At 41.9% G+C, this 26531-nt stretch overlaps 2 protein-coding genes, 1 long non-coding RNA gene and 4 other non-coding genes across 16 annotated transcripts in view; 2 read left to right on the top strand and 5 right to left on the bottom strand.

Annotated features, from left to right (window-relative positions):
- The window catches only part of rassf7a (Ras association domain family member 7a), a 30743-nt gene extending 24469 nt beyond the window's left edge, over nucleotides 1–6274 (top strand). For all 8 annotated transcript variants that reach the window (XM_028407872.1, XM_028407869.1, XM_028407873.1 and 5 more), the window contains 5 exons: nucleotides 180–371; nucleotides 1065–1993; nucleotides 4095–4269; nucleotides 4354–4461; nucleotides 5976–6274. In XM_028407872.1, coding sequence (XP_028263673.1) covers nucleotides 269–371; nucleotides 1065–1993; nucleotides 4095–4269; nucleotides 4354–4461; nucleotides 5976–6007 — 1347 coding nt within the window. In that variant the 5' untranslated portion in view covers nucleotides 180–268 and the 3' untranslated portion in view covers nucleotides 6008–6274. The remainder of the gene's footprint in view (nucleotides 1–179; nucleotides 372–1064; nucleotides 1994–4094; nucleotides 4270–4353; nucleotides 4462–5975) is intronic.
- A 1596-nt stretch (nucleotides 6275–7870) lies between these two features.
- On the bottom strand, nucleotides 7871–9013 carry LOC114437274 (uncharacterized). Its single transcript, XR_003670896.1, has 3 exons — nucleotides 8855–9013; nucleotides 8425–8462; nucleotides 7871–8307 (listed from the first exon to the last, which is right to left on the bottom strand). It is a non-coding gene; the product is annotated as an uncharacterized LOC114437274 (long non-coding RNA).
- Nucleotides 9014–10477: 1464 nt separating this feature from the next.
- On the bottom strand, nucleotides 10478–10559 carry trnas-aga (transfer RNA serine (anticodon AGA)). The gene has a single exon. It is a non-coding gene; the product is annotated as a tRNA-Ser (tRNA).
- A 680-nt stretch (nucleotides 10560–11239) lies between these two features.
- On the bottom strand, nucleotides 11240–11311 carry trnaa-ugc (transfer RNA alanine (anticodon UGC)). The gene has a single exon. It is a non-coding gene; the product is annotated as a tRNA-Ala (tRNA).
- A 690-nt stretch (nucleotides 11312–12001) lies between these two features.
- trnas-aga (transfer RNA serine (anticodon AGA)) lies at nucleotides 12002–12083 on the bottom strand. The gene has a single exon. It is a non-coding gene; the product is annotated as a tRNA-Ser (tRNA).
- A 2135-nt stretch (nucleotides 12084–14218) lies between these two features.
- Nucleotides 14219–14300, bottom strand: trnas-aga (transfer RNA serine (anticodon AGA)). The gene has a single exon. It is a non-coding gene; the product is annotated as a tRNA-Ser (tRNA).
- Nucleotides 14301–15565: 1265 nt separating this feature from the next.
- phrf1 (PHD and ring finger domains 1) lies at nucleotides 15566–26469 on the top strand. 3 transcript variants are annotated; one of them, XM_028408034.1, is made up of 19 exons: nucleotides 15566–15662; nucleotides 16418–16553; nucleotides 16670–16795; nucleotides 17291–17487; nucleotides 17623–17706; nucleotides 17785–17918; nucleotides 18003–18094; nucleotides 18253–18416; nucleotides 18847–18979; nucleotides 19086–19210; nucleotides 19337–19530; nucleotides 19888–20010; nucleotides 20172–20326; nucleotides 20477–22295; nucleotides 22396–23567; nucleotides 23651–23727; nucleotides 24123–24275; nucleotides 24393–24521; nucleotides 24680–26469. In XM_028408034.1, the coding sequence occupies exons 2-19, from the start codon at nucleotides 16466–16468 to the stop codon at nucleotides 24830–24832; spliced, it is 5118 nt and encodes a 1705-aa protein (XP_028263835.1). In that variant the 5' UTR covers nucleotides 15566–15662; nucleotides 16418–16465; the 3' UTR covers nucleotides 24833–26469. The 3 variants fall into 3 exon arrangements, with proteins under 3 accessions (XP_028263835.1, XP_028263833.1, XP_028263834.1); XM_028408032.1 differs by having other exon boundaries at nucleotides 18253–18431; XM_028408033.1 differs by having other exon boundaries at nucleotides 15573–15662; nucleotides 16407–16553; nucleotides 18253–18431.
- The last annotated feature ends 62 nt before the right edge of the window (nucleotides 26470–26531 follow it).

The following is a 26531-nucleotide window of genomic DNA, read 5'->3' as shown; positions in this document are numbered from 1 at the left end:
GTTAGAGTAAGATTACATCATGATCTACAACTGAGTGAAGTCACACACACAAAATATAACACCATTGTTTCTTCATGCACAAACGTTCTTTCATAGAGATCGTGTGTATCATTTCTGAATTGATTATCAACCATATTAACACACCTCTTACCTCTGCCTATCCCGTTCATCTTTTACAGAGCCATGCAGCCGTAAGCTGAGTCAAGCCGAGCTGAAGTGATCTGACTCATAGACCATTTACCCCTCACCCGGCCCTGCGTGGTCCGAGATGGAGCTTAAAGTGTGGGTGGATGGAGTGGTGCGGGTGGTATGCGGCCTTTCTGAGGAGACATCCTGCCAGGATGTTGTCATTGCTCTGGCACAGGCCATAGGTGAGTAAATAAGACTAAATCTCTAATCATGTATTTAAAAGTCCTAACTTATTGGCCGACAGTATTTTCATTAACTCAAAACTGTGTACTAAAACATGGCAAAGTTGCGGCAGCCCTTTCCTGCTCTGCCTTCACCTGTATGTTCTCCCTTGACCCAAATTGAGCGCTGCTGGATTGCCAGTAAGTCAGTTTGGATTTGAGCTGGCTCTCTGTGCCTGTATCCTCCGGCTTTTCTTAAAGCCATATGCTGTAGCAGCATTGAACAACATAACTCCTGATTTAGCACTCTCCTTCTTCCGTGAGTGAGCTGACTGCCAAGTCATAAGGGAGGGTTTGTCCTAATTTTGTGGTCCTTGTGGAAACTTCAGTGTATTTGAACGTTTTTCACTTGTTGTGTGAGGCTTACGCAACTGCCTTTTATTCCTATCATCAGAAGCAGAGATTTAGAGGTACCGACATCATATTGCCTCTGATGTCCTTTGTTCAGTCTGTGTCACTTGTGTAGAATCTGCGCAGAATCACTGTTTACAGTGAAGGGGAAATAGGTCTTTGAGAAGTGACAAATACTTCAGTTAATACTTAACTAATATGCAATTTTTGAGACATGGACGCATGTCTGGGAACATGGATTAATATATATATATATCTATATATATATATACTCACTATGTGTATATGTGTGTTTGTCTACAGGTCAGACAGGCCGGTACGTTCTAATCCAGCGTCTAAGGGATACAGAAAGACAGCTGCTGGCCACAGAGAAACCTCTGGAGTCTCTGGCGAAGTTAGGCCAACATGGCAGTGAAGTTCAGTTCTTCCTGCGCCGTACAGGCCCCAGTAGCAGCGATGGACCCAGCTTAAAACAAGACAGAACAACTCCACTTCCGCTACCCAAGCAGCCTGAGCTAGAGCCTTCGAAACGTAGCCAGCCTAAGAAAGCCCTCACCTTTAACTTGGGGCCGAGCACATCCCCTAAAACAAAGGCCAAACAGTTTAAGAGGTCTCCTCGGGACTCTCCAGAGCAACAAGCCTCCCCTTCCCCTTCACCGAGCCCTGTATCCCCTCATGTGCTGTCCCCTTCTCCCTCACCTCCTGTAGGTCCTGCAAAAGAGGAGGTATTTAGAAAAGTTCTCCAGCAGCAAGAGAGACTGAGGGCCATTGAAGCCCAGCTGGAAGCTTTGGAGAGGGAGTCACATTCCTGGGAGCGTCCATATCCATCTCCATGTCCTTCACCTGTTTCTGACACTCGCTTGCAAGAAGAAATAGACAGCTTGGAGCAAGCTTTACGAAGGAACCAGGCTGAGCTTGCCCATGAGCAGTACTGGGAAGAGGAACTTCAAGCAGAGGTAGAAAGGGAGCGGGTAATGAGGAGGAAGCTGGGGGATCTCCACGCCAAGCTAGATGACTGTGGGCGGCAGCTCCATGAGTTCTCTGTTCGCTCTACTCAGCTAGAGCAAGAGATCCAGCGGGAGAGCCAGGCAGAACGGAAAGCCAATGGGCCCGAGGAGTCGCTTGATGTTGTGAAGGTTGAGCTACGGAGCCAAGAGAGGCACGGGACAGAGATGGAGGAGCAGCTGTCTGACATTGACAAGGCTCTGGGGAAGACAGAGTCTCTGTTGCAGGTAAGGAGAGAGGTCACAGTTTTGGAAAAAGGACTTTAAATCCACATAAGCGCTTGTGTTCTCATTTGAGGGGTGCAGTATACACCCTCTTTTGCCTTAGTGTGAACTGTATCCCTCTCCTACCTGCAGAATGCAGTAGAAACAAAGAAAATGAATTAAAAAGAAACATGCTTTATTGTGACATTTTTATATATTCTTAAATATTTTAAATTCTTACAATGACATTAATGTTGTATTCTCCTATTCCTACCATGTTTAAATATGTTTTATTTCCTGACAAGCTATTTACAGACTAGCTAAACTGGTTTGGCAGGTATCACCTTGTAAGCCTTGTTTTTTTTTAACATGTCACTAATGGTGTTTAGATACGGACATATTGTTGTACAGTGTATACAAAGATTAAAAGGACTGCTTTGAACTGCTTTTATTGGATCTACTTGACCTCAACAAATTGGAGTTTGTGGTATCATTGTTTACTTTTGGTGGTTGTCATAGATGCGGTTGTATCAATAAAAGCCTAGCCCAGTTTGAAGTGAAACTTGAGTTTCCTCATAATCCTCATGAAACCTAAGACTCTGGTGTCATTTTCATGGACCTAGTTTCATTCAGAGGACTAATGAACATTAAAGTCCCCCTGCATGATAGAGTGGCAGGTTATTTTTTGTTACACTGAAATAGAATTACACTGTAATTCAGCAGTTCAGTTCCATCAGGGAAGGCCCCTACCTAATCCAGTAGACCCCTAGGTACTAGCAAACTGGCTGTAAGACTGATTAAAACGTAATGATAAGCTCATTGGATGTTCAGCCAGTTGTCCTTACGGGAATGTGTCTGACACTGAGGGTGAACCCAACAGATTTTGTGCTTTGTTGATGGAACAAGCAGGGATTGTGTACCATAGACAATAACAGTAATCAACCAAGTATTTTTGAGGTTATTTTTTTATTTTTTTTTTTATTTTAGATACTGTATTAATTCGTTACGGCTGCTGCACAAGCAGTGTCATACAATGACTAGCAAGGCGCGCCACAGGCTAGGGTGAAGTGAAGAACACACAACAGTGACTAGGGAGGAGTTGGGATTGAACCACCAACCTTCCGGTTATTGGACAACCCTGCTATCCCTTTGCGCCACTGTTGCCCCATAATCCCCTGCTGCAGAACAGCGGTATTGTTTTTTTTTTTTATTATACATGCCAGCGTGAAATACATACATGTAAGAGCTTATAATATAAAACATAACCCCAAGGCATTTTGCCACCCAGACAATAATTGCATGGAGGAAATAAAAAAAGTTGACTTCCTGTAAATGAAATGTTAACACTCAAAATGACAGCATAGTAAAGCTCAGTCCTTAGTAAGGGGAAGGAGTCTGTGTCAGTCATCAGTCAGCCTGTGGGTCAAGGCAGCCAGCCGGGTGTTTGAAGTGTTGGTGGTGATGAGCACAGCGTTTCTGTCATCAGGCTAATGGAGGCAGACCTGCAGGTGTGAACTGCCTAAGCGGTCTGTGTCAGTCCAACGTCAATTACCCACATGTATATAGACACACACACACACATACATAACATACTGCTGCTGCTCTCTGTACTGTGTGCAGACACGCTGATTAAGCACAAAGGGTCGATTAAGACTGATTGATTGGCCTGTTTGTGTACATCGGGGTTTTAAATCTGTGTATGGACCATTCACTGCATCTATACAGCATATAAGGATATGACCATTATTGAAATGGACATGTGTATGTTGCAGCTGATGAATATCTCTCCTATCAGTTAATTTGAAAATGAGCATTGTCGTGTTTCCAACATTTCCTCAGCCTGCTCACATCTGATGGAAATGCTTTTTGCAGTCTAGAGGCTTAGATGATTCATTGTGAAAGTGGCAATGACCTGAAAGCCAAGTGTCCATCGTTGACATTGGACTTGCAGACCATGCTGCCCCCATGTGGTGAATGAAAGAAAATGTTGCTTATCGAGACAATCAAATTGGCATTAAGATCACACACACAGTCATATCTGTGTCTAACAGATATATTTAAGTCAGTTTGGGGCTTTAAGCCATCCCCTGCTTTCCTTGCTGATATGTGTTCTCTTCCATCTCAGGCCAAACAGGACGAGCTGGAGGAGCTGAATAAGGAGCTGCGGCAGTGTAACCTGCAGCAGTTTATCCAACAGACAGGTGTCCTGCCAGCGCACTCCCACTCACACACAGAGCTTCAGGATCAACTGGAGCAGTTAGAACTGGCACAGTTTCTGCAAGATGGATACATGAATGGAAGTACGGAACCAAAAATAAACACTAGTACTGGTTGTGTGAAGACTGATGGCTTATACTCTAAAAATATTTTTTTTTTTCCTGCAGTCCGCAGTGTGACTCCAGTGGAATCCCCGCCACGCCCTACTGCCAAGCAGTTCCTGGGACATCCACGCAACCTGCAAAACCCTCTTGTGTCCAGTCTCAACCCTGAGGGTGTGTATGTGTGAGACCCTGCTGCTTCCCAAGTCCATCCTGCCCTGCTTTGGCCATCCTTCTGGTCCCAGAGCCCCCCCCCCCCTCCCCCCAGCTTGGGTGTAATTGGGTGTAAAGCTACGGCTGCTGTTTTTGGTGTTGGGTAGTGGAAGCATCTGTATGGTGGAGGTCCCTTCTACTTCTCAGCAACCTTTAAAGGCTGAAAGACTTTTCTCCTGTCCCTAACTCTCATCTCCTGCTCCTGGCTTTTTACAGTTGATCTAATCCTCCATTCTCCTCCTTCCATTTTTCTCACATTTCCCTGGATGCTTTAAGTCTCTGGGTATATTTATCACGTTATGTTCTCTCTACTCCCCGTCTTCTTCCTCTCTCACTCGTTGCTTCTGGACTAACACTAGATGCTTGTGCCATTCTTTACAGCATCTGGGGATTTGCTTCTGGTCCTCCCTCTCTGTAATACAGAGTGGCCTTTCCTCTCTTGTGTCAATAATCGACTTGCTGCTTTTCAGTGTATCTCTTATGTTAGGCATTGATCACACTGGGAATTACTGTGGCAGACTTCTTGATCACGTGTTTTTATATGATATAAAACAAATGCCATTTTAGTTTGCCTTCTATGTATGGATACTACTTATATATGGGGGGGATGGTGTATCTATACAATGCCTTGTACTTTGGTGACTCTTGACTTCCAAAGAGCAAGAGCCTTTCATGGAAGGGCTCTGCAAAATGTATTGCACTGTCCCATTCTCTTCCTGTGTGAAGCACTGGCCCTTGTGTGCCTACAGAGAAATGTATCTTTCTGCTTGCTCATTGCTCTGCTTGAAGGCGGCACAACTTATTTTGGGAGCTATGGGGCTTTTGCAAATCTGAGCCCAAAGCTTCACATTAAGAGAACGGATACATTTCAGAAGTAGAGCCACAAGCCTGTGGTTTGTTAAGACGCTTTTCTTACATGCTCCACAGGGATGGATTGTGACTAGTTCTTCTGCTGTCTTCACACCAAACATTTGACCTGTCATAACTTGCATTGTGCCTCTGTGCACCGGAGATTTGAGATAAGCTTACTTACCTAATTAGAAATATTAGTCATGCAAGGGGAAGCAGTGCTGTGTAGGCCATCCTCATCACTGTTATTCATAAATGACCCGCTAAACCACCTAAATCAATATTTACTGTACTGTAGCACGCAACATTTGTTCTATTCACAGACAGGTCAAAGTAACGTGTGTCTGACCGCCTGCCGTGCACTGTTTTCTTTGTGGGGTTATAGAAATTCTCCTTGCTTTGGAAACATGACAGCACGAGTGCTTGTTATAGATACTACTTCTGTTCCAATTTGCTACTCTGACAACAAGACTTGAGTAATAGTCCACAGACTCTGTGGGTTGGGCGAGTCTTGTGTCCCTCCTGTATTTGAGCCTGGTCTCTGGTGTTGTTATTTAGCTTAAAAAAGTGTTTTCTTTCCAAAACAAAGGGATCATCATCCCCACTTATTTCTGTGTGTCTTGCAGTCCTGACATCCCGAGAATCGTCATGGAGATAAAACATGGACCGCAGGGCCAAGGGAAAGTTGTTCACTGTTCTGACACCGTCATCTCTTATTTAACCCAATGTAACACTTTTATTCATTATTCAATCTACCATGATATACATAATGTATGTACATAAGACAAATATATTTACAGAGTTTTGCTACTGTAAACACTGCAAAGTATCTGTATGAAATGTAAAATAATTTAGGATCCTTTGACCTAGAGAAATTATTACTATGTATTTAAATATAATAAAAATGTGCATTGTGTTTTAGATACTTGTTTGTTGATTTGTTTTTCTTAATACACTCATACCACTGTTACAGTAACTGGGAGCTATGCAGTGAATGACACTCCAGTAAATAATTAACTCACAAGAGTACACTTGCTAAAAATTACAGTGGCATGAAGCTCATATGTGAAATGCATTATGAATTTATTATGGGTATTGAAATATGCATGCTTTCCTCATTGCTTGTGGCTCTGTGATGCCACACAACCATTAATCTGCATTTAAAGCTGGTAGTGACAGGTGGCTGATTATAAGTTCACAAAGTGCATCCTTGCAGTGGGAAATGTGGCAAACATCCCGACACCACAGCCCACAGCTGCTGCTGCTGTTATGGATCATAATAGCACATCTACAAGAAGGTATAGGCACTGCAACATTGTGGACTTATTAACATTTAAGACAGCTGACTGCCACACTCTTTTATCATGTTCTTGCTGTCACTAAGTTTTTTTAAATGTTGTATGTTGTTTTATCACCTTTGAGTCCATGAATGCTATATAAGGTACAAGTTGATATGTCAGAATATGTGATCGAAATAATCCTCGTATAGGATAAGCATGCATAAACATGCAGCTTGTGCGCAACACTTTTGTCCTCCACCCCTTTCCTGTTTGTTTACCCTGGAGAGTAAATATGCTGGCTGTCACACACACTGAGTGACGTGAGCTCTGCGCTCTGCTTAACCCCACACAGAAACCCCGTGGACATCTATAAATACTCCAATCTACTCACATTTGGCAGGTAAAACAAAAACAAACAATATTTTAATGCCAGCATTGTTAACTTCTGACCATGTGTTAGAATTAAGAAGTGCTACAGGAGGCTGTCTGTTGCGATATTATGATTAATTATTCAGAATTGGATTATACTGAGAAGATTTAGACATGTCTGGCTTTGCAGGGTTAGATTAGCTTCAAATCCTTGTTTGGGTCTCACTGTCTGGATGAGTCTGAAGTCTGGTCTGTAACACTTACACCTACCTGTGGACAACAGTGGTACTACACATGCACCCCTGGCTGAACTCAGTCTTCCCACGTATTGATATATTCACTTTGATCATATTTATTATCAGAAAACACACTTATCTAATTGCCCCTTTATTTATAAATATCCCTGCATTATTACAGACCGATTTTTGCTTTATCCAGACACTCCACATGCAACTTATCCAGCCTCACTGATTACACATCTAAACCCAGAGGACTCCAATCTTCATAAGGGCACATTAACAGATTATGATGATGTTTTCAGGATGCCACGCTGACGGAATTATTTTGGCTCATACAACCTATCTACTTTGGAACAAAGCTTAACATCTGACAATTTTCAGATCTAGAACAAAACAATACATATTTATTAGAGACACAGGGAAAGAAAGCTACTTGCTTGATGTGGATGGGAGTGAGCATCTGCACGTCTGCATTATGATGATGAATGGCACTACAAGCTAATGATTCTGACACACTGCACTTATCTACATTTGTGTCACTATGAGTCATTGTGCTCTGATGGGAATGATACATTCTTACTGTGAGAAAGGAATGACTCGCACGGCAAATAATGACAGAAAGATGATGTCACAGATGGTGTAAATATAAACTTTACTTATCTCTACAAACACTTTCTGTGAATACACATTGTACATGTGGTAAATATGCAATTAATACGGAAGTCTTATATAAATCTCAAGTTCGTGCTGCTGTATTTTAGCTGGAGGGCCCTCTTCAAGAACCTTAAACTGTGCAACCAGTCAACATGAAGATGAGCTCAGCACACCTAGATGAAATAGAAACTGAAACAAAACACTCACCAACTCTCTGATGTCATTAGAGAGGTCAGCTCCATAGGAGGCAATGCAAAAAGCTACTGCTCCTAAATAAGGTAGTATGAGAACATAGTAGGAAGTGGGCTACAGTACACATGGAGACCACTGGGAGGGCAGTCATGCTGAGGAAGGCCTGTCACAGGGACAAGACCAGGGCCTGCATGTGGTTGGGTGTCTGTCTGGTCCGGCTGTGGCTGGTCTTGGTGGACGAGCCCAAACAAAAAGAGAGGTATTCCCAAAACCAGGTTAGCCGCTGTCACACGCACAGTGGAACTGGCAACTGGCACAATGTGCGTTAGTCAGTGGCTTACCTGCTTTTAGATACTGACAACCTTAAAGCACGCACAATCTGTAGAGTAACACAGAGAAGTGCTGTGTAATTAAACAAAACATTAAACACTTAACACAAACGGACCATTCACTGCATCTATACAGCATATAAGGATATGACAATTAATGAAATGTACAGATTTCAGAAATTAACCCCTGTTCCAACACTGACACATTATCACAGAATAACCACAGTTGGCTTCCTGTCTGTAATGTATGGATTAGACCACCAGCACATACCTTAAATGTTTTTTTTCTTTCAAATAACATATAAAGTTCCAAAATAAGAGATGAGTACAACAGAAAAACAGACAATTTACAGCAAAAACAGAATGCATAGGGCCTCTATACCACAAACAAAACCCATATTGACAGAATAAAGCACGGTGGCAGATAAAGGGCGCTACTTACCAGTCCCAAGTTTTCTTTTACGGATATTTTTATAAAGCAGCAGTCTTTCAGTTTCGCTCATACATTCCTGTCTACCACATATCCAAAACATGTCAGTAGTTTTTTTTTCCTAGAAGAAAACTGTGTATGGTTAAAGTTAGGTGCATGTTAGAATATAGTGTAGCCTACACCGACGGAGAAGTTCAGTTCACTTGCCCCTACCCTGCCCACTCCCCTGCATCTGCAACCCGACCTGGTTATGCAAATGAGAACGAAATTGTCATGAAGCGCAGCCAATGGGATACCGAGGTAGAGTTAAATGTCCCGCCTATCGTGACTAAATGGCAAATGAGGAGCCCGGGAGGGCGGGCTTTGTTTGAGCAGCATGTTAGGTTGATTTTTAGAGTTATAGTTGGGGTGCGGCGCGTTCAGTTCTGCACGTCGTACATTAGGAATGAACCATTATCTTGTTAACAGTTTCCTGTCCTGGTTGATTATTTATTGCAAACATCAATGCGACATGGATTTCTTTGCCCATAAATAGACGCCAGCTGCCACTGGAGGTGACTGAAGTGCACTTTAAGGCGCTTTGACAAAGAACGCTTCTACCCCTACAGTGTGAAGTGGTTGAACTCGGCTTACTTGTGTACAGTGTTGCCATGAGCAGAGTGTGGCTGTGCACGTACCAAGGATGCTGCATGACAGTGTGATCTGATGATGACGAGGAGGAGGAGGAGGAGGAGGAGGAAGAGGAGGAGGGCGATGATGAACGCTCAATTATTTACGGAGTGAGAGTTGAGGACTCCCTGACATCATGTCATTTTTAAACCATCATTTAAATATACATGTTTAGCCTTAGTTAAAGATCACCCATTATATTGTATTAAATAAAATCTATGTGTGAAAACAGTGTTAGAATTAACACAACAGTTCACATTTTATTTTTTATAATGTTATTTTATGTCTCCCAGAACTCACTTGGAACATTGTGTTCTTTTCTGACATTTTATCAACACATATCTTTTGTTTTTCAGTTTGCTTCTGACCATGTTTTAAGGGTCAAAGTCCTTTTATAATTCATAGCCTGGATACACATAACCCCATGACATGAAGTAAATCGGGATTACATTCTATTATGTAACAGATGGTGTTATGAAGTTGTCACTAGGGGGCGACAGGGGATTTTGTGTTGAGACATGTGTGGCCTGTTAACTATCCAGGTTGTAGACCCCATTCTATTACAACACAATTGCCCTGTGATGCAAACAAGTCACAGCTGAACCATTAACCATAACAAACTATTTTACTAAACAAATTGTTTGTAGTGCTTTAGTGCTTGTTTTATATGTACATTTATGGATGGACGTTCTTTTCACCAGTCTGTGCAATGCATGACGGCACATATTGCTAATTCTAGCGAATATCGGACGGACACAACTTTTCATGATGCATTGCATTGTGGGATACATTAAGGGCCCTATATGTGGGCTACAATTTCTCACTAAGAATTCAGACAGCACTACATAGGGCCATATATAGTGATTAGGGAGTGATTTCAGACACAGCCCACATCTGTATTTGTTTTTGGCAGATAATGATGAACAAAGAGCCTGATAACTTCTGTCTTACTAAGATAAAAGCTGCCGTTGTTGGCAGGATTCGAACCTGCGCGGGGAGACCCCAATGGATTTCTAGTCCATCGCCTTAACCACTCGGCCACAACAACTTTAAAATTTCTTATGATTTTCACTTCAGACAAAGGCAGGCATCAATCAGGTTGCATCTCAGAGCTCTACTGTCCTCATCTGAGAAACTAAAACCTGTTCAATTGGGCTTCACAAGGGTCAAGCATGGCAGATTGTTAACCAAAGACGGGAAAGATCCCCCTATAAAAGCCGTTCCATACTCCCCCTGTAAGCTTAGGTCGACCTAATGCAGGCACAGCCACGATTACTTGGCCTGTTGTTGCCGCTGTTAGCAGGGACAATGAGCAACAAGACAGTAGAGCAGGGGGATGTGATGTGACGTAAGGATGTGATTTGACACTGACACCTGGGACTACAAGCACATTCATATGTTCAGGTTTGTGTGTTGAGGTGAGTTGTTGTGAACTGCCTCTTACCGCCTTTTAAGTGCAGCACTGCAGGAGCTCAGGTGCTTGTTTTTTATGTACATTTATGGATGGATGGATACATGGAGATGGATAGAGGCTTCTGTATCTGACATGATTGATATAATAAACATAAGAGAAAGAGGGAAGTAAAAGAAAAATAAGGAAAAGGATGTTTTTTTATCAATGTAAAGTGATAAAAAACAATAACAGAACAATAGTCTCCTTAACCTGTTATCGTCCATATTCAGACTGCTTTGTTTGTTGTAATAATCTTGCAGTGGCATAAGGTCAGCTGGAGATGCCGGGGATTGAACCCGGGGCCTCATACATGCAAAGCATGCGCTCTACCACTGAGCTACATCCCCCTGTGTAATGTTGTGGAGGTCAGTGATCACAGACACAACAGTAATCACAGCAGGACGCAACAGCTGGGTAAACTGTGTCACACTTTTCTGATTCCCACCTGGTAACTGACTACATCTGACAACTGTCATAGCAACCACCTCTGTGGAACCTCAAAGAGTTAAACTCATTAACCTGTTGTCTATGTAGAAGTATGAGAGTGACACAGGGTGACTTTTGTCTGTGAAATCCAAGCAAGCAATTTTATATTAAACTGTTGACGCTGTTTTGCAGACAGACTCTTGGAAGCTGTCAGCAGAAAGTAGAGATTGTGTGCTTGTAAAGTGGGTTCTTTTTAGTTGAGTACATGCTTTATCGTTAAGTGTGAAGTATAGTGGTCATGAAAAGCAAAGAGCTGAAGAACCCAAATGCAAACCGTTCCGTTCATGTTCTTTTCACCAGTCTGTGCAATGCATGAAGGCACATAGTGCTAATTCTAGCGAAAATCGGATGGACACAACTTTTCATGATGCATTGCATTGTGAGATACATTAAGGGCCCTATATGTGGGCTACAATTTCTCGCTAAGAAATTCAGACAGCGCTACATAGGGCCATATATAGTGATTAGGGAGTGATTTCGGACAGAGCCCACATCTGTATTTGTTTTTGCCAGATGAACGATAACTTCTGTCTTACTAAGGTAAAAGCTGCCGTTGTTGGCAGGATTCGAACCTGCGCGGGGAGACCCCAATGGATTTCTAGTCCATCGCCTTAACCACTCGGCCACAACAACTTTAAAATTTCAACAACCTTGCATTTTCTTCTGATTTTCATTTCCGACAAAGCTGAGAGAGATAGAGCTGAAAACTGGAGTGGAAAGAGAGACACAGAGGCCCGAAGTAATGATCACACTAAGACACCACAATCCTGACCACAACAGCCTCACATTCACCTAACGCTGAGTGAGGCAGTCCCATCAGTGTACATTTTGCATCAATCAGGTTGCATCTCAGAGCTCTACTGTCCTCATCTGAGAAACTAAAACCTGTTCAATTGGGCTTCACAAAGGGTCAAGCATGGCAGACTGTTAACCAAAGACGGGTAAGATCCCCCTGTAAGCGTAGGACAACCTAATGCAGGCACAGCCACGATTACTCGACCTGTTGTTGCCGCTGTTAGCAGGGACAGTGAGCAACAAGACAGATGATGTTATTTGACACTGACACCTGGGACTACAAGCACATGTTCAGTACAGTTCAGGTTTGTGTGTTGAGGTGAGTTGTTGTGAACTGCCTCTGGGCCAGTCTGCTCTCTCCAGCCGTCAGCAGAACCCCCCCCCCCCCCCCCCCCCCCACACACACACACACATGAGCCTGGTCCTGTTCAAGGTTTCTTTCTGTTAGAAGGGAGTTTTTCCTTGCCACTGTTGCCTAAAGTGCTTGCTTGGGGGTCAGGCATTAAAGGGTTTCACAATAACAACAAAATGAAATAGAATTAGAATAAACATTATAAACTGTAAACTTTATTGTTCCACTGCTGCTTTCTTCTTCATGGATGTAGACATGATTAGGTGACATGCAGATGTTTCTACAGAGGAAACAATGGATGTTTCAGTGAATGTTAAAATGATGTGAGTCACACACTCACTGTATGAGATGATTGTTTTGAATGTAAAACTCCAACCATGATGGAGGAGGAGTTCAAAATCTGAGAATTTTTAAGAGTGCTGGTGCCACAGTGTGTTCATGCAGAAACTCTAAGAGGACAGACGTCAGGACTGCTTCAAAGCTTCTCTCTTCTCTGAATAAATGTGCACATTGATGAGTCCCTGGTCCTTCAGATGGAGGTGGACACTTTGTCCATCAGCTCTTCACATCACTGAACTAAACAGACAGTCAGAGGAAAACAGCCATCACTAACAACATCAGAGTGTTTGTATTAAAGTGACTTTAGCAGAGTTAGCTTGTAGTCTTTGAAAGAGTTTTTTCAAAAATGTCTAAATGTCATTCAGATCAAAGGTGACATGCTGTCAGAAGCCATTCCTCATGTTATTTAAATGTAAAAATGTGTGTGTATTTGTGCAGCAGGAGTGAAACAGGATTTCGGCATAAGGTCAGCTGGAGATGCCGGGGATTGAACCCGGGGCCTCATACATGCAAAGCACGTGGAGGTCAGTGATCACAGACACAACAGTAATCACAGTGGGAAGCAACAGCTGAGTAGACTGTCTCACTTTTCTGATTCCCACCTGGTAACTGACTACATCTGACAACTGTCATAGCAACCAGCTCTGTGGAACCTCAAAGAGTTAAACTCATTAACCTGTTGTCTATGTAGAAGTATGAGAGTGACACAGGGTGACTTTCGTCTGTGAAATCCAAGCAAGCAATTTCTATATTAAACTGTTGACGCTGTTTTGCAGACAGACTCTTAAAAGCTGTCAGCAGAAAGTAGAGATTGTGTGCTATATTGGACGAACACAACTTTTCATGATGCATTGCATTGTGGGATACATTAAGTCCCCTATATGCGGTCTACAATTTCATACTAAGAATTGGGACAGCACTATAAAATAGCTGAGGTAGTATAAAGGGCCATATATTGTGATTAGGGAGTGATTTCGGAGACAGCCCACATCTGTATTTGTTTTTGTCAGATAACGATGAACAAAGAGCCTGATAACTTCTGTCTTACTAAGATAAAAGCTAATTCTAGCGAAAATCGGATGGACACAACTTTTCATGATGCATTGCATTGTGAGATACATTAAGGGCCCTATATGTGGGCTACAATTTCTCGCTAAGAAATTCAGACAGCGCTACATAGGGCCATATATAGTGATTAGGGAGTGATTTCGGACAGAGCCCACATCTGTATTTGTTTTTGCCAGATGAACGATAACTTCTGTCTTACTAAGGTAAAAGCTGCCGTTGTTGGCAGGATTCGAACCTGCGCGGGGAGACCCCAATGGATTTCTAGTCCATCGCCTTAACCACTCGGCCACAACAACCTTAGACTTTTGTCTGATTTTCATTTCAGACAAAGCTGAGAGAGTTAGATCTGAAAACTGGAGTGGACAGAGAGACACAGAGGCCAGAAGTGACGATCACACTAAGACACCACAATCCTGACCACAACACATTCACATTCTCTCACATTCACCTAACACTGAATGAGGCAGTCCCATCAGTGTACATTTTGCATCAATTAGGTTGCATCTCAGAGCTCTACTGTCCTCATCTGAGAAACTAAAACCTGTTCAATTGGGCTTCACAAAGGGTCAAGCATGGCAGGCTGTTGACCAAAGACAGGTAAGATCCCCCTGTAAGCGTAGGACGACCTAATGCAGGCACAGCCACGATTACTCGGCCTGTTGTTGCCGCTGTTAGCAGGGACAGTGAGCAACACGACAGTAGAGCAGGGGGATGTGATGTGACGTGATGATGTGATTTGACACCGACACCTGGGACTACAAGCACATTCATATGTTCAGGTTTGTGTGTTGAGGTGAGTTGTTGTGAACTGCCGCTGGGCCAGTCTGCTCTCTCCAGTCGTCAGCAGAATCACCAGAGAAGCATCATGGAGGCCTCAAAACCTGCTGGCATTAACCCTTATTATAATGAGGCCAGATTAGCTTCTGTTAGCTGACTAGCGTCAGCCTAGTAGTAGTAGTTTTTTTCAAAAAATTATAGTTTTTCAAATATTAAGCAATTTCAGCGTCATCTGCCAAATGTATCTTCTCCTACAAATTTCAAGCTACAGACTCCATTTTAGTCTTAAAACGCACATTAGATACTGCTCTATCAAACTTGTATTCAGAATTTTCTAATTCTGAATCGTTTCCGCACGCCAGGCTCTCAAAGTTGGAGTGGTTTTTGAGGTCTCCTCTGCTGTTACCATGGTGACAGGCTGACACACAGAGGCATACACAGAGGCATACAAAACTCAATCCTTCACATCAGCATTCAAAGCAATGCTTCAGCTGCAGCAATCAAACTTGCATTTTCTTCAGGAAATGCCATTTTCTAGTCTTTTTTTAAGATTCTTCAACATTTTATAATCCTTCAGATTCAACAATCAAACTCAGGAAATAAAAACATAATTTTGTGTGCGTTTGTACTGCTTCGAATGAGAATAAACATTATTTGTCCTCTTTTTTTGACTCGGTTTGACTGGACAAACATACAACAGACATAATTGACACACACATGCTGTGTGCTGTGGCTGATCTCAAATAAATCAGCACTGTCTCTTTAAGAGTCACTTTCATCTGCACTCGGCCATTTCCGTCTGTAGCCAGCCGGTGGTGTCACTCATCAACAACCGTGGAGACTTCAAATCACTCCAAACATACCTCACACTTTTGAATAGGGTAGGTTTGAATATTGTCAAGTTTTTGAACAGCACACAGTAGTTGGAAGGATTGGAGTAGATATTCTTTTAACTACACTCCCACACACAGTGATTTTGTCAGACAGCCTAAACGAGGTTGTAGTTGACGCTAATTTTAGCTATTCTGAAGCTAGCTAACAGGCTACACAGAGGCTAATGTTAGTAGCCAGCGTCATTTGTTTAGAACGAGTGGCGTTGAAAAATACTTTATTAATCTTATTAGAGTGTGCGTGAATAATGCTTGTACTTTGTCGCTGTCTGCATATTTCATTTAGGGTATAGAGGAAGCTCTGTTTGCTGCTGAGTGTTCTTCTTTGTTTACAAATGGAGCCCCTGCACAGTGCACGAGCTTATGTTGGTTAGCTAGCCAGGGGACAGTTCTTACTACTACTTACTACTTACTACTTATTTGTTTCCAAAATGCTGAAGATAAGTTGCCAAATTTGGCAAAGTAAGACTGCGGGAGCATACGCTCCAGTGTCACATGGGTAGGCTTTGTAATTCACTGTAGTTGCTTGGATCCTATGTCCCCGCTCTACTGAAGGACTAGGGTCTATGCAGTCTTTTAAACAGCGACTCGGGATGGCTTACTTGTTACCGGCAACCTTTAGTTATCATCAATCAGCAAAACATAGTTGTTACAATCCCTGAAGCTCAAAGGATCAGACATCGCCTGCCTTTAAACACTACTTGCATGCTGTTATATTTATATTTATATACTTAGTATTATTTTAGAGAAAAACTGCTGGAGACGTTTCTCTGCTGATGTTCTAATGGTCAGCCATGGATGAAGATGACAGCCAAGAGGAGCCGATCAACCGCAGTACATCCCACAGCAAAGGAAAAAGAGCTGCATTGTGGGCCATCTCAGGTAACTTTTCTTCAGTAAAGACTAATGGTCAAATATGTGTTGTTTGACACAATTACATACAGTCATACGAGAACTATCACAGCTACTTTCAGATTCATATGTATATTCCTGTCTAGATGACTCAGATGACATTGAAGAGGAGTCTGAGGAGGGTGAATCTGATAGTGGTCAAGAAGGAGAAGATGATGATGGAGAGGATGAAGAGGAGGAGGAGGAAGAAGAAGGGAATGAAGAGGAGGATGGTAGGAAGAACTCATTTGATTCTTTGAACAAGGAGCTATGTAATTAGGCAGACTTTTTTGTTTTGACCTAAGACGGATACACTTTGTACAGTGCAAAATTGATTAAAAAAAAAAAGTCAAGTCAAAGTCAGCTTTATTGTCAAATCTGCTATATGTGCTGGACAAACAGAGAATCGAAATTGCGTTACTCTTCACTCCGCAACATATAACATATAACTAAAAACTAAAGATAAATATAAAGTGTAAAAAAATGTACCTACGAGGCACACACAAAATACAAGGCACAAAATACAATGCAGTAAGAGTGCAAAAGATGTATAGTGCAAGACAGTGCAGTTGGCATAATGTAAACAGTCCAGGAATAGTTTAAGTTATAGCAGCTTATATGAGACTGGTATGACATGACTAAGGTGCAAGAGAATGCACAGGATAAAGTGGCTGGTGCACAGAGTTCCTTTTTGGTAAAGTTTTTGGTAAATTTCTACACATTATTAGATGAGGAAGAGGAGGAAGACGTAAAGGCAGAGGACGAAGCATGTGTAGGAACCTCTGCGGACCTTGCAGGGATGAGCTCAGATGAGGACTCAGAGAAGTGTCCTATCTGCCTGAACTCATTCAACAGCCAACCTGTTGCAACGCCAGAGAACTGTGAACACTACTTCTGTTTTGACTGCATCCTTGAATGGGCCAAGGTGGGTCTGAATTTTGATTGATGAGGTAAATCCTTCTGGTGATCATTTTCTTGATTTTTTTTTTCTGTGTTTTAACCACCAGTGGCAGAGAGAATGTATTGCTGTGTGGTAACATGTTTGTTCTCCACCGTTTAGAATGCAAACTCATGTCCTGTAGACCGTCTTACCTTTAACAGCGTATACCTAAGGAAAAGCTATGGAGGCAAAGTGAAGAAAATAGTAAGTATATTTATTCTTGCATTAACACTTTTGTTTACCACATTTACTAGTTGATTTTTGTGCATTTGCTTAATTTAGATAACAGTGCAAAAGCCTGTAAAGGAAGGTCAAGAGGAAACTGTAGATTTGGACCTGGAGCAGACCAACTGTGAAGTGTGTGGGGGTAGTGACCGGGAGGACCGCCTCTTGCTCTGTGATGGCTGTGATGCAGGGTGAGATTGTACTTTATTAGTATGTTGAAAGAATGTATACACTGCCTGAAAACCTGTCAGTTGTTAAGCATTTTTCTCCAATAGGTATCACATGGAATGCCTTACACCACCTCTGCACTCTGTTCCTGTAGAGGAATGGTTTTGTCCTGAGTGTGAACCCAACAGTCACCAATCAAGTGAGCTTTTCAGTCATTTGCCATTTTAATTATTTTGAACATAGTAACACTGGGAAAGGTCTTAACTCTAAATGACAGACATTTAGTCTTACACATTTTTGTGTATTGTGTTTGAGCATTTTTTAATTTGATGTCTTGTGTAATTTTTGCTCTCTCAGGAAGGTCAGCTGAGGAAGTTAGCGATACAGACAACGTACCTTCTACTGCCCGTTCTGCCACCCGTAGATCACAGCCCCATGGTGCAGGTCCCACTAGAGCCATTGCCCGTACCCAGCAGAGTGAGAGGGTCCGGGCTAATGTCAACCGCCATCGCATCACACAGGCACGCACATCACAGGTTTGGCATGAGGCGTGATGTTTCTGTCTTGGCTAATTTTTGAACTCACCTTCAGAACACATATGCAAGGTTGCATTTTGGAGATGAATGTTGATTTGTATACTAGTTTTTCCCCTAATGTGTCTTTATTGCTTATTAACATTGTTTATTAACATTACTATCAGCATGTGTGTTTGAAATTTGTTTTGCAATATTTAAGAACTAAGATTAGGTTGGCTGGACTTTCTTGAGATATTTCAAAAACTCCCATGGGACTTTATTTTTACCGTGACCTGGATGATAGAAAATATTCAATTTGTTCTGTTGAACTGCTAACTTGAATGTTTGTGTTAAGGAACAGTATATGTTTACAGATTTGTGTCTGCACAGTTTGTTAAAGCGTATCAGTGGAGTAATGCAAACTTTCTCTCACTAGTTGGCTCCCACATACATGATGCAGTCCACTTGGCTCGATGAAACTATTAACGCTGTGGTTGCTGGGCTTAACACAGCAGTGTATGTACGGGATTTCATACCTCGCATCCCAACTAGTCGTAGACGAAAGACTGGTATGTAAAGATACACACAGGAAATTTCAAAGAAGGGTTAGCATGAACACAAGCATAAATGGTGATGTGTTTTTTTAAGTTGGTCTTTTTATAATTGATTAAATAGGTAGGCGCAGAAAGGTGAAACGTAAAAAGACATCTTCTGCGAACGGCAAAACAGGTAATGGGGCAAGTACAGGAGTAAGGAGGAAGAAACGGAAAGTAAGAAGGACTAAATCCAGGAAAAAGATGGTGTGTTTTTCATCAGTATTTGAGATTTTAATAAATTGATTTCAACTCTTCATTATTTGCTTCTAACACAAATTTTCTTGCAGTAGATCTTGTTGACTAATTCTATGTCTGTGATTTTTCCACTAGATATTGAAAAAGACAGCCACTCCTCGAAGCCGCATAGCTAATAATCTTGGAATAGTAAAGGGCAAGAAAAGCTCCTCGCTTCCTACAGTGTACCGGCCAGCAGAGCACACATTAAGCAACATGCGTGCTGATATAGGAGCTGCATCACTCTCTATCTATGGAGACCCATTTGACTTGGATCCATTTGTGGATCGGTAAGCTTAAAATGTTTTGTGGAGGCGTAGTGTGTGCTGTGCAATATGGATGTGGGTTGGACATTGCTTTTTGTAATAAAGCTAAAATTAACTATGACTGCACTGATAGTAGATCGTCAGTGCATGAAAAAAATTTGGATGATTTTCACCCTGGTTATTTTTTTTATTTTTTATTGTACTTTTATTGGAGCATCTTCTGGAATGTGAAATGATGCAGGTTTAATTACCGTAATCTGACACAGAACATGATATATATATAGTGTGTAACTTATGAACCAGTTTGTTCCGATTGTTTGTATTTAACTGTTTATAAATCCGGCATTAATTATGAAATAAATTTTACTGCACCTTGAACAGTGTAGATGATGACCAGCAAGCCCATGCTACGTCACAGTTGGAAGCCAAGAGACGAGGGATTTCTCAGTCTGCCCTTCGCTCTCACCAACCTGTTGCTCGGCCAGTTACTGCAAGCCTTTCTAGGTAATGTCTTGTTTTTTCCTGCTGTGTAGGATATAGTATTGAGAACATTTACATTTTAATGTGTGAAGGTGACTTATTGTGTGTGCTACTCTGAAATATTACACCTGTGAGGTAAAACTTAAACACTTGAATGTTATTAAAAGTTTGTTCTGCTATACCAGCAGGGGAATGGATGTCCCCCATGCAAATGGTGTTGTGGAGTCAGCCCCCATACCAGATTTGCTTGGCAGCATCCTGTCAGGACAGAGTATCCTCATGATGGACAGCTCTGATGTTGTTATTAATCGAGATGGTTCACTCAAGGCTACAAAGCCAAGTAAGTCTGTTTGAGATTTCTATTGAAACAGATGCATTTCTGCCATGCTGACAATTGTATCAGTATGGCAATACAAAAGGCCAACAAACTACTAAAAACCTGAAATACTCAACTTCTGTATCTATGCTTCGTCTGTGTACATTTCTTCAGTTACAGTGACACCATCTGTGCTAATGGCAGGCACCAACACAAGCACAAGCTCAGGAGATGGCAGCTCACTCAACAGCCCAGGGATGTCCCCTAGCCCAGGAGACAGTACCATATCTTTTCACTACAATGATCTTGCAGGATCCTCCCACAGCTCTAGAAACAGACTTTTGTCCCAGAGCTCATCTCATGCACCACCCTTCATGGACTCTTCAGCCAGCCATTTCCAACTGTCTCCCCATTCGGATGTGCTACCTAGAGAGCGTCCAAGTCTGCTGCCTTCTCGTCCACACAGGCCCAACCCCTCTCTTGGTCACCGGGGAGCTAATGGCATTGGAGTCCTAAAGGACACTGCTTCCATATTTGTCCACCAAACCCCAGACTTGAGTTCCAAGAGGATGGGTCTGGCTTCAGTGCAAACCCAACCTATAAAAGCACCTACAAAGCCCATGTGGGTTGATGTATCAGTGCTTCCTAGGATACCAAAAGTGAAAAGGGACATTGACAGTGTCACAAATAATGACGCTAGTCAAGGTGGCAGTAATAGAAATAGCAATAATAGAAGAGGTAGTAGTTACAGCTTGCCTAATATGGGCATCAACACCCTTTCTGGGGGCAGAGGACGGCAACAAAGTGTGGACAAGCAAAAGGGCCAGGGTAACGGTCAAGCCCAGAGGCCCAGGCCTGATAGACCAAACTCATCAGCAGCTTTCTCCACTTCATTTGCCTCTTCTTCTTCCTCCTCTAGTAGCTCCCCTGCTAGTCAGCCACAGTGTTCGTCATCTTCATCAGCTGTGAGCTTCCGCATCAACTCCAGTGGGAACTCGTGGCATTCGAGGCGGCTAAGCATTGCATCATCCTCTGTCAGTGAAGGCAGCATGCAGAAACGCTGGAAAGAAAAGGAGGACGAAGCAAGAAAGAGACAGTTGCACAGGAATAAACAAATGCTGCTGACATCACGTTCACTAGCCAGTAAGGAGCAAGACAGTAATAACATGTATGATCCCTTTAATCCTACTCTGTCCGATTCAAGCAGCTCAGATGAGGAAGCTGAAAGGACAAGCCTCGAAAGCAGCTCTCAACATGACAAACATGAGAGAAAGCCTCCTAGTTCACAAGGCACAGAGGGCTTGAATGTGGTTCAGTTGAAAACTGAAACACAGGAAATTAAACAGGAGGCACAGGAGGCAAAATGCTCAGAGCGCTATGTAAAGGTTGAAAAGGATTCTAGCGGAGTGGACATAAAGATTGAGAAACAAACTTTATTACATGATGTTAAAGTTAAGAAGGAGTCAGATTTAGATGACACAGAGGAGTCTGAAAGGAGTGATGACAGGTTAGGAAATAGTTTGAATCTCAGCCTGGATCCCTCAAAGACTAAGAGAAAGTTTCAAGCAGAAGAGGGTGGCCACTGTTCTAGAACACCCAACAGATCTTTCTGCAATTATAAGGACGACCCATCACCATCTAGCTCTGCTAGCAGTATGAAGAAACAAATAATAGAATCAAAGTCAGAGTCCGCATCCTGCCCCAAATCGCCATTAAGAGATTTGGGCCAAAAGAAGAAAACCTCCAAAGCTTTGACGGAGCAACAATCTAGCAATTCGGAGAAAGACAGAGGCAGGGGAGATTACCACACTTCAGGCCAGAAAGAAAAGGACAAGAGAGACAAAGAAAGAAGTTCCAGGCGATCGTCGTCCAGAGAGAGGCAAAGGAGGGCAAATTCAACCTCAGACAGCTCTCTGTCCAGTTCACCTGACAGAACTCACAGACGAAGGCCCAGGTCACAATCCAAAGGCGGGAAAAGGAAGCGGCGATCTAGGTGAATATGCAACATTTTCTCAAATGAATTCTGTAACGGTATGCAGTAATTACGAGATTTTATCAGTTAAGAATTTTGTCTGTCATTGTGAATGTTTTAGGTCTGGTTCCAGATCTAGCAGCAGAGAGCGAACAAGGAGGAAGAACAATAAAAGAAGGAGCATTGAGAGAAGTGATGACAGAGCGAGAGACAAGGAAAGAAAGCTAGTGTCCAAGGACAAGAGACATGGACGGTCTCACTCAAAATCTCAGTCCAAGTCACGCTCCAGGTCCAGAACCAGATCTAGATCAAAGGACCGCAAGCGGGATTCATCTTGCTCAAAATCACGGTCCAGGTCCAGGGAAAGGAAAAGAGACCAAACCAAACCACCACATTTATCGCTCTCTCACAGAGACAAAGTAGAGTCACAATCTAAAGACAAAAGCAGACACAAGTCTAGATCCAGCTCAAGAGAGAGAATGAAAGAAGACAGGTTTTCTAAAAGTTCACAAAAAACTTCAGGGTCAGGTGTTTCCTCCAAGGACACAAAGAGGTTACAGAACAAGAAAAAAGAGACTGATATTACTCGAAGTTTAACCCCAGAGGCAGTCGCTAAAGTAAAAAAACAGGAGCTGCTCTCTTCTTTTCTCACCTCTAAAGTCAAAAAGGAAGAAGAGGGGAGCCAGCACACAGTAACAGAAATAGCAAAGGAGAAATTAAAGAAAGAAATTAAAAAAGAAAAACAAACCCTTGATATGTTTGAAGATTCTCCCATTATTAAACCAATAAAAAAGGAAGAAACAGACGATCCCTCTTTGGCAGTAAGCCTAAACAAAGATGAAGACATCAAAGTCTCCATTAAGACTGAAAGTAGTGAAGTCACCATATTTAAATCTGAGCCAAGCCCTTTAGAGGTATCCCACGTACCCCTTGTCACCTCATTTTCCACAGTGACCACTGCTGTCACAACAGACAGCCTCCAAGACACAGTCTCTGAGGCTCATCCTGCATCAGTGGCCTCTCTCAAACAGAACACTGTCTCTATAAAACAGGAGCCTCCCTCAGACTCGGAAGATGACTTTAATGTTGATGTGATGCTGGACAACCTAGATTATGAGAAGTCCAAACTCACAGAGGGGATTGAGGCCGCTGTTAAACAGGATCTATTGGAGGGACAGGAAGAGCCAGAGACGGTTTCAACTTTAGCTGGGGCAAAATCCAAAACTCAAGTGAAGAGGGTGACCTGGAATATACAGGAGCATGAGGGGCCTCAGCCAGAGAAATCTGCAAGCAGTGAGTGTTATGATTTACTGGATTGTTTGCATCTAACAGATCAAAGTTCATGTGCTTACACGCATTCATATTTTTTTATGCAGAGTTGGCACTGTATAAATTGAAGCTGAAGCAGGAAGGGGCTCGCAGACCTTCTTTTGCAGGCCAGACCTGTAGTCAGGTAACATTGAGCATCATTAACTTGGTTTTTAAGAGCATGTAATGTCTATAATGACAAGGAGGGGGCAATGTTTATCCATGCAGAGCAGTTCTGTGTGTTGTATGCCACATGACAGAAACTGAAACTGATACTGGCAGATTTCAGGCTAAACGAAAGTAGAACTGTTGGCCCAGCAATGTCCCCAACAATTGTGAACTAACCCTGCATTATATCACATTGGACTTTATTATAAATCATGCACACCAGCATACAGCGTATATATAAAGACTATGAGTGCAAACTCTCTTTGCAAATTTTATAACCATACTGTCTAAATGACCTGCCTGACGTTTTGTCACATGTGTTATCTATTGGTCTTTGGACGCTTGTTGATGTTTAACCCTTCTTGGCTGTAGCGAGACATCCCTGGACCCCTTGGTGACCCCTCCCTGAAGGGTCTTCATGGTCAGGCTAGTACATCCTCTAAAGTAGATGGATTCCATCCTGGGGAGTTATCAACCACTGCACAAGGAGAGTCAGAAGAAGGAGATTCGTCAGGGAAAGATAAGGTAAAATAATAGTGATTTTTAAATTTTGAAATTACACATCTTATACATACAATACATGATTGATATAGTTTCAGCTTTCTTTCAAAGTGTGTAAATGACATTTTTTTTTACCAACAGTATTTGAAAAAGCTGCATATGCAGGAGCGAGCTATAGAGGAGGTGAAGCTTGCTATCAAGCCTTTTTACCAAAGGAGAGACATCAACAAAGATGAATATAAGGAAATTCTACGCAAAGCCGTCCAGAAGGTGGGTTTAAAAAAATCACATCACAGGTATCCTTTTTTTTTTTTTTTTTACCAACAACATGAAGCCCCTCAGTAATACAGATGAGTCACTCAGACATTTCTCCTAATCTTAAGTTGTCCTTGGATCGTATGTAATAATATTGTGTTCCTGGTCATCAGGTGTGCCACAGCAAGAGCGGGGAAATCAACCCAGTCAAAGTGGGAAATCTGGTCAAGGCATATGTGGACAAATACAAACATGCTAGGAAACATAAAAAAGAAGAGAACTTGGGTAAAGTGTCAGAGACACAGAATGAGGCAATGAAGACTTGACAATATATGAGGAGGCAGGAACTACAGGCAAGGACAGTCAAACCCACAGAAAACACTCTTCCATACAACTATGTTTTACTTTATCCTTCTACTGGGTGTAATCTCAATCTGTAACCCACCCAGTGCCAACATTAGGATTACTTTTTCTCCCAGGTTTGAGGTGGAACATTGTTTGTAATGTGTGAATTTCTACCTTCATAGTACTTTTAAGATATTAAAGTATTATGAAGGCAGGAATTCGCACATTACAAAGAATGTTCCAAATATTGATGACTTGAACTGCACCAGCTGGTGTCTTCTGCTCGTACTGTCACTGCCAAGAACTGGTCTTTTTGTGTAGTACAGCTCAGAAACTTGATGGGAGACTTTGAGGCTATGCCTTAAAGAGGCAAATCTCAAAGACACCTCATTACAGGAATAAACCAGGTAGATTTCTCCACATGCATATCACTGGAAACATGCAGTGTGGAGTGGACTTTTCTATGGATTTTTTTTTTCTTTTGGATTAGTGGGATGGAAGGGGTATTTATCAGTGGCAAAACGTATGTGGGGAAAGTATGCAGGGTATGCATATTTAAAGGGTTTGTCACATTGAAAGAGACACTATTATGCAATTTTTGTAGAAACTTTATGAGTAAAGGATCACTTTTAGATTTGGATGTAAATAATATAGATTTGATATATCCACCTGTATGTTCCTTTCATCTGTGTTGCCTGTTGCATATGACTTACATAAATTGGGTTTATGTTTTGTGTTTGAAAGCCTTTTGTTTTCGGTCTTCTACAACTCTTAACATCCTTGCCTATTGGGCTCACACTAGTCCAGCATGTTAGATGTGAATTCTAGCTCTGGAGGTGGAAGTGAATAATGGAGTGTGAACTAATTCTATTCAGTGAGATCAATTATTTTCCCTAAAAAATTAGTATTCTTATTTCAACTCGTAACACCAGTATAGAAAATGGAAGTTTTTTTGTGACAGGAGTAAAATGCATAATGTGCAGCATTTTTCCTGAATACATGATATTTATTCTGTTTTAGTCAGTGGAGATTATAATGCCACAGATTTTACTTTGAAGCAAGACTGGTCATCAAATAAGCAACTGATTATTATTATTACTGACAGGGTCGAATTTCATTTTAACTTCCAAGGTGTGTTTTGTATGTAAAGTTGATTAATATTAAGGTAACTTCATTGGGATAATATAATGGCTTAGTGAGGTCAGGTAATATGCCATATACTGTACATGTTATTAGCCATGACATTCTCCAATATAAGCAAACACATGCATTCAGTTGGGAACATTTTATCTTCTGCCAAATATGTTATTGAAGTCAATGTTATAGTCTTTACACTAGGTAACTGCTTTGCCTTCTCTAACAATCTTCAAACTACTTCCTGCTTGTTCACTCTTTGTTTTCTAGTTAGTTTGCCGGCTGTAAAGACCATGTAGTTGAGTTGGAGATGCCTTGTGTGTTGTCATGATGTTAAAGTGGGCTTTATTGGAGCCAAGGATGTGAAATGGAAGAACCTAAAACGAGAGGTGCTCAAAGTGTTTTTTTTCTGTATTTACTTGAACAAACAGGCCAGACGTCTCTAAGAGGAAACCCAAAAAATAAACTACTGTTGACAAACCGGGGTTTGTCTCAGTTTAATTCATGTATTTGCCCAAACTGTGTTCTATCCCAGCTGACCCTACA

Source organism: Parambassis ranga, chromosome 6 (assembly GCF_900634625.1).
Source record: "Parambassis ranga chromosome 6, fParRan2.1, whole genome shotgun sequence".
NCBI lineage: Eukaryota > Metazoa > Chordata > Actinopteri > Ambassidae > Parambassis > Parambassis ranga.
Note: the sequence above shows the minus strand (reverse complement) of the source record. Positions and strands in the feature narration are given on the sequence as shown.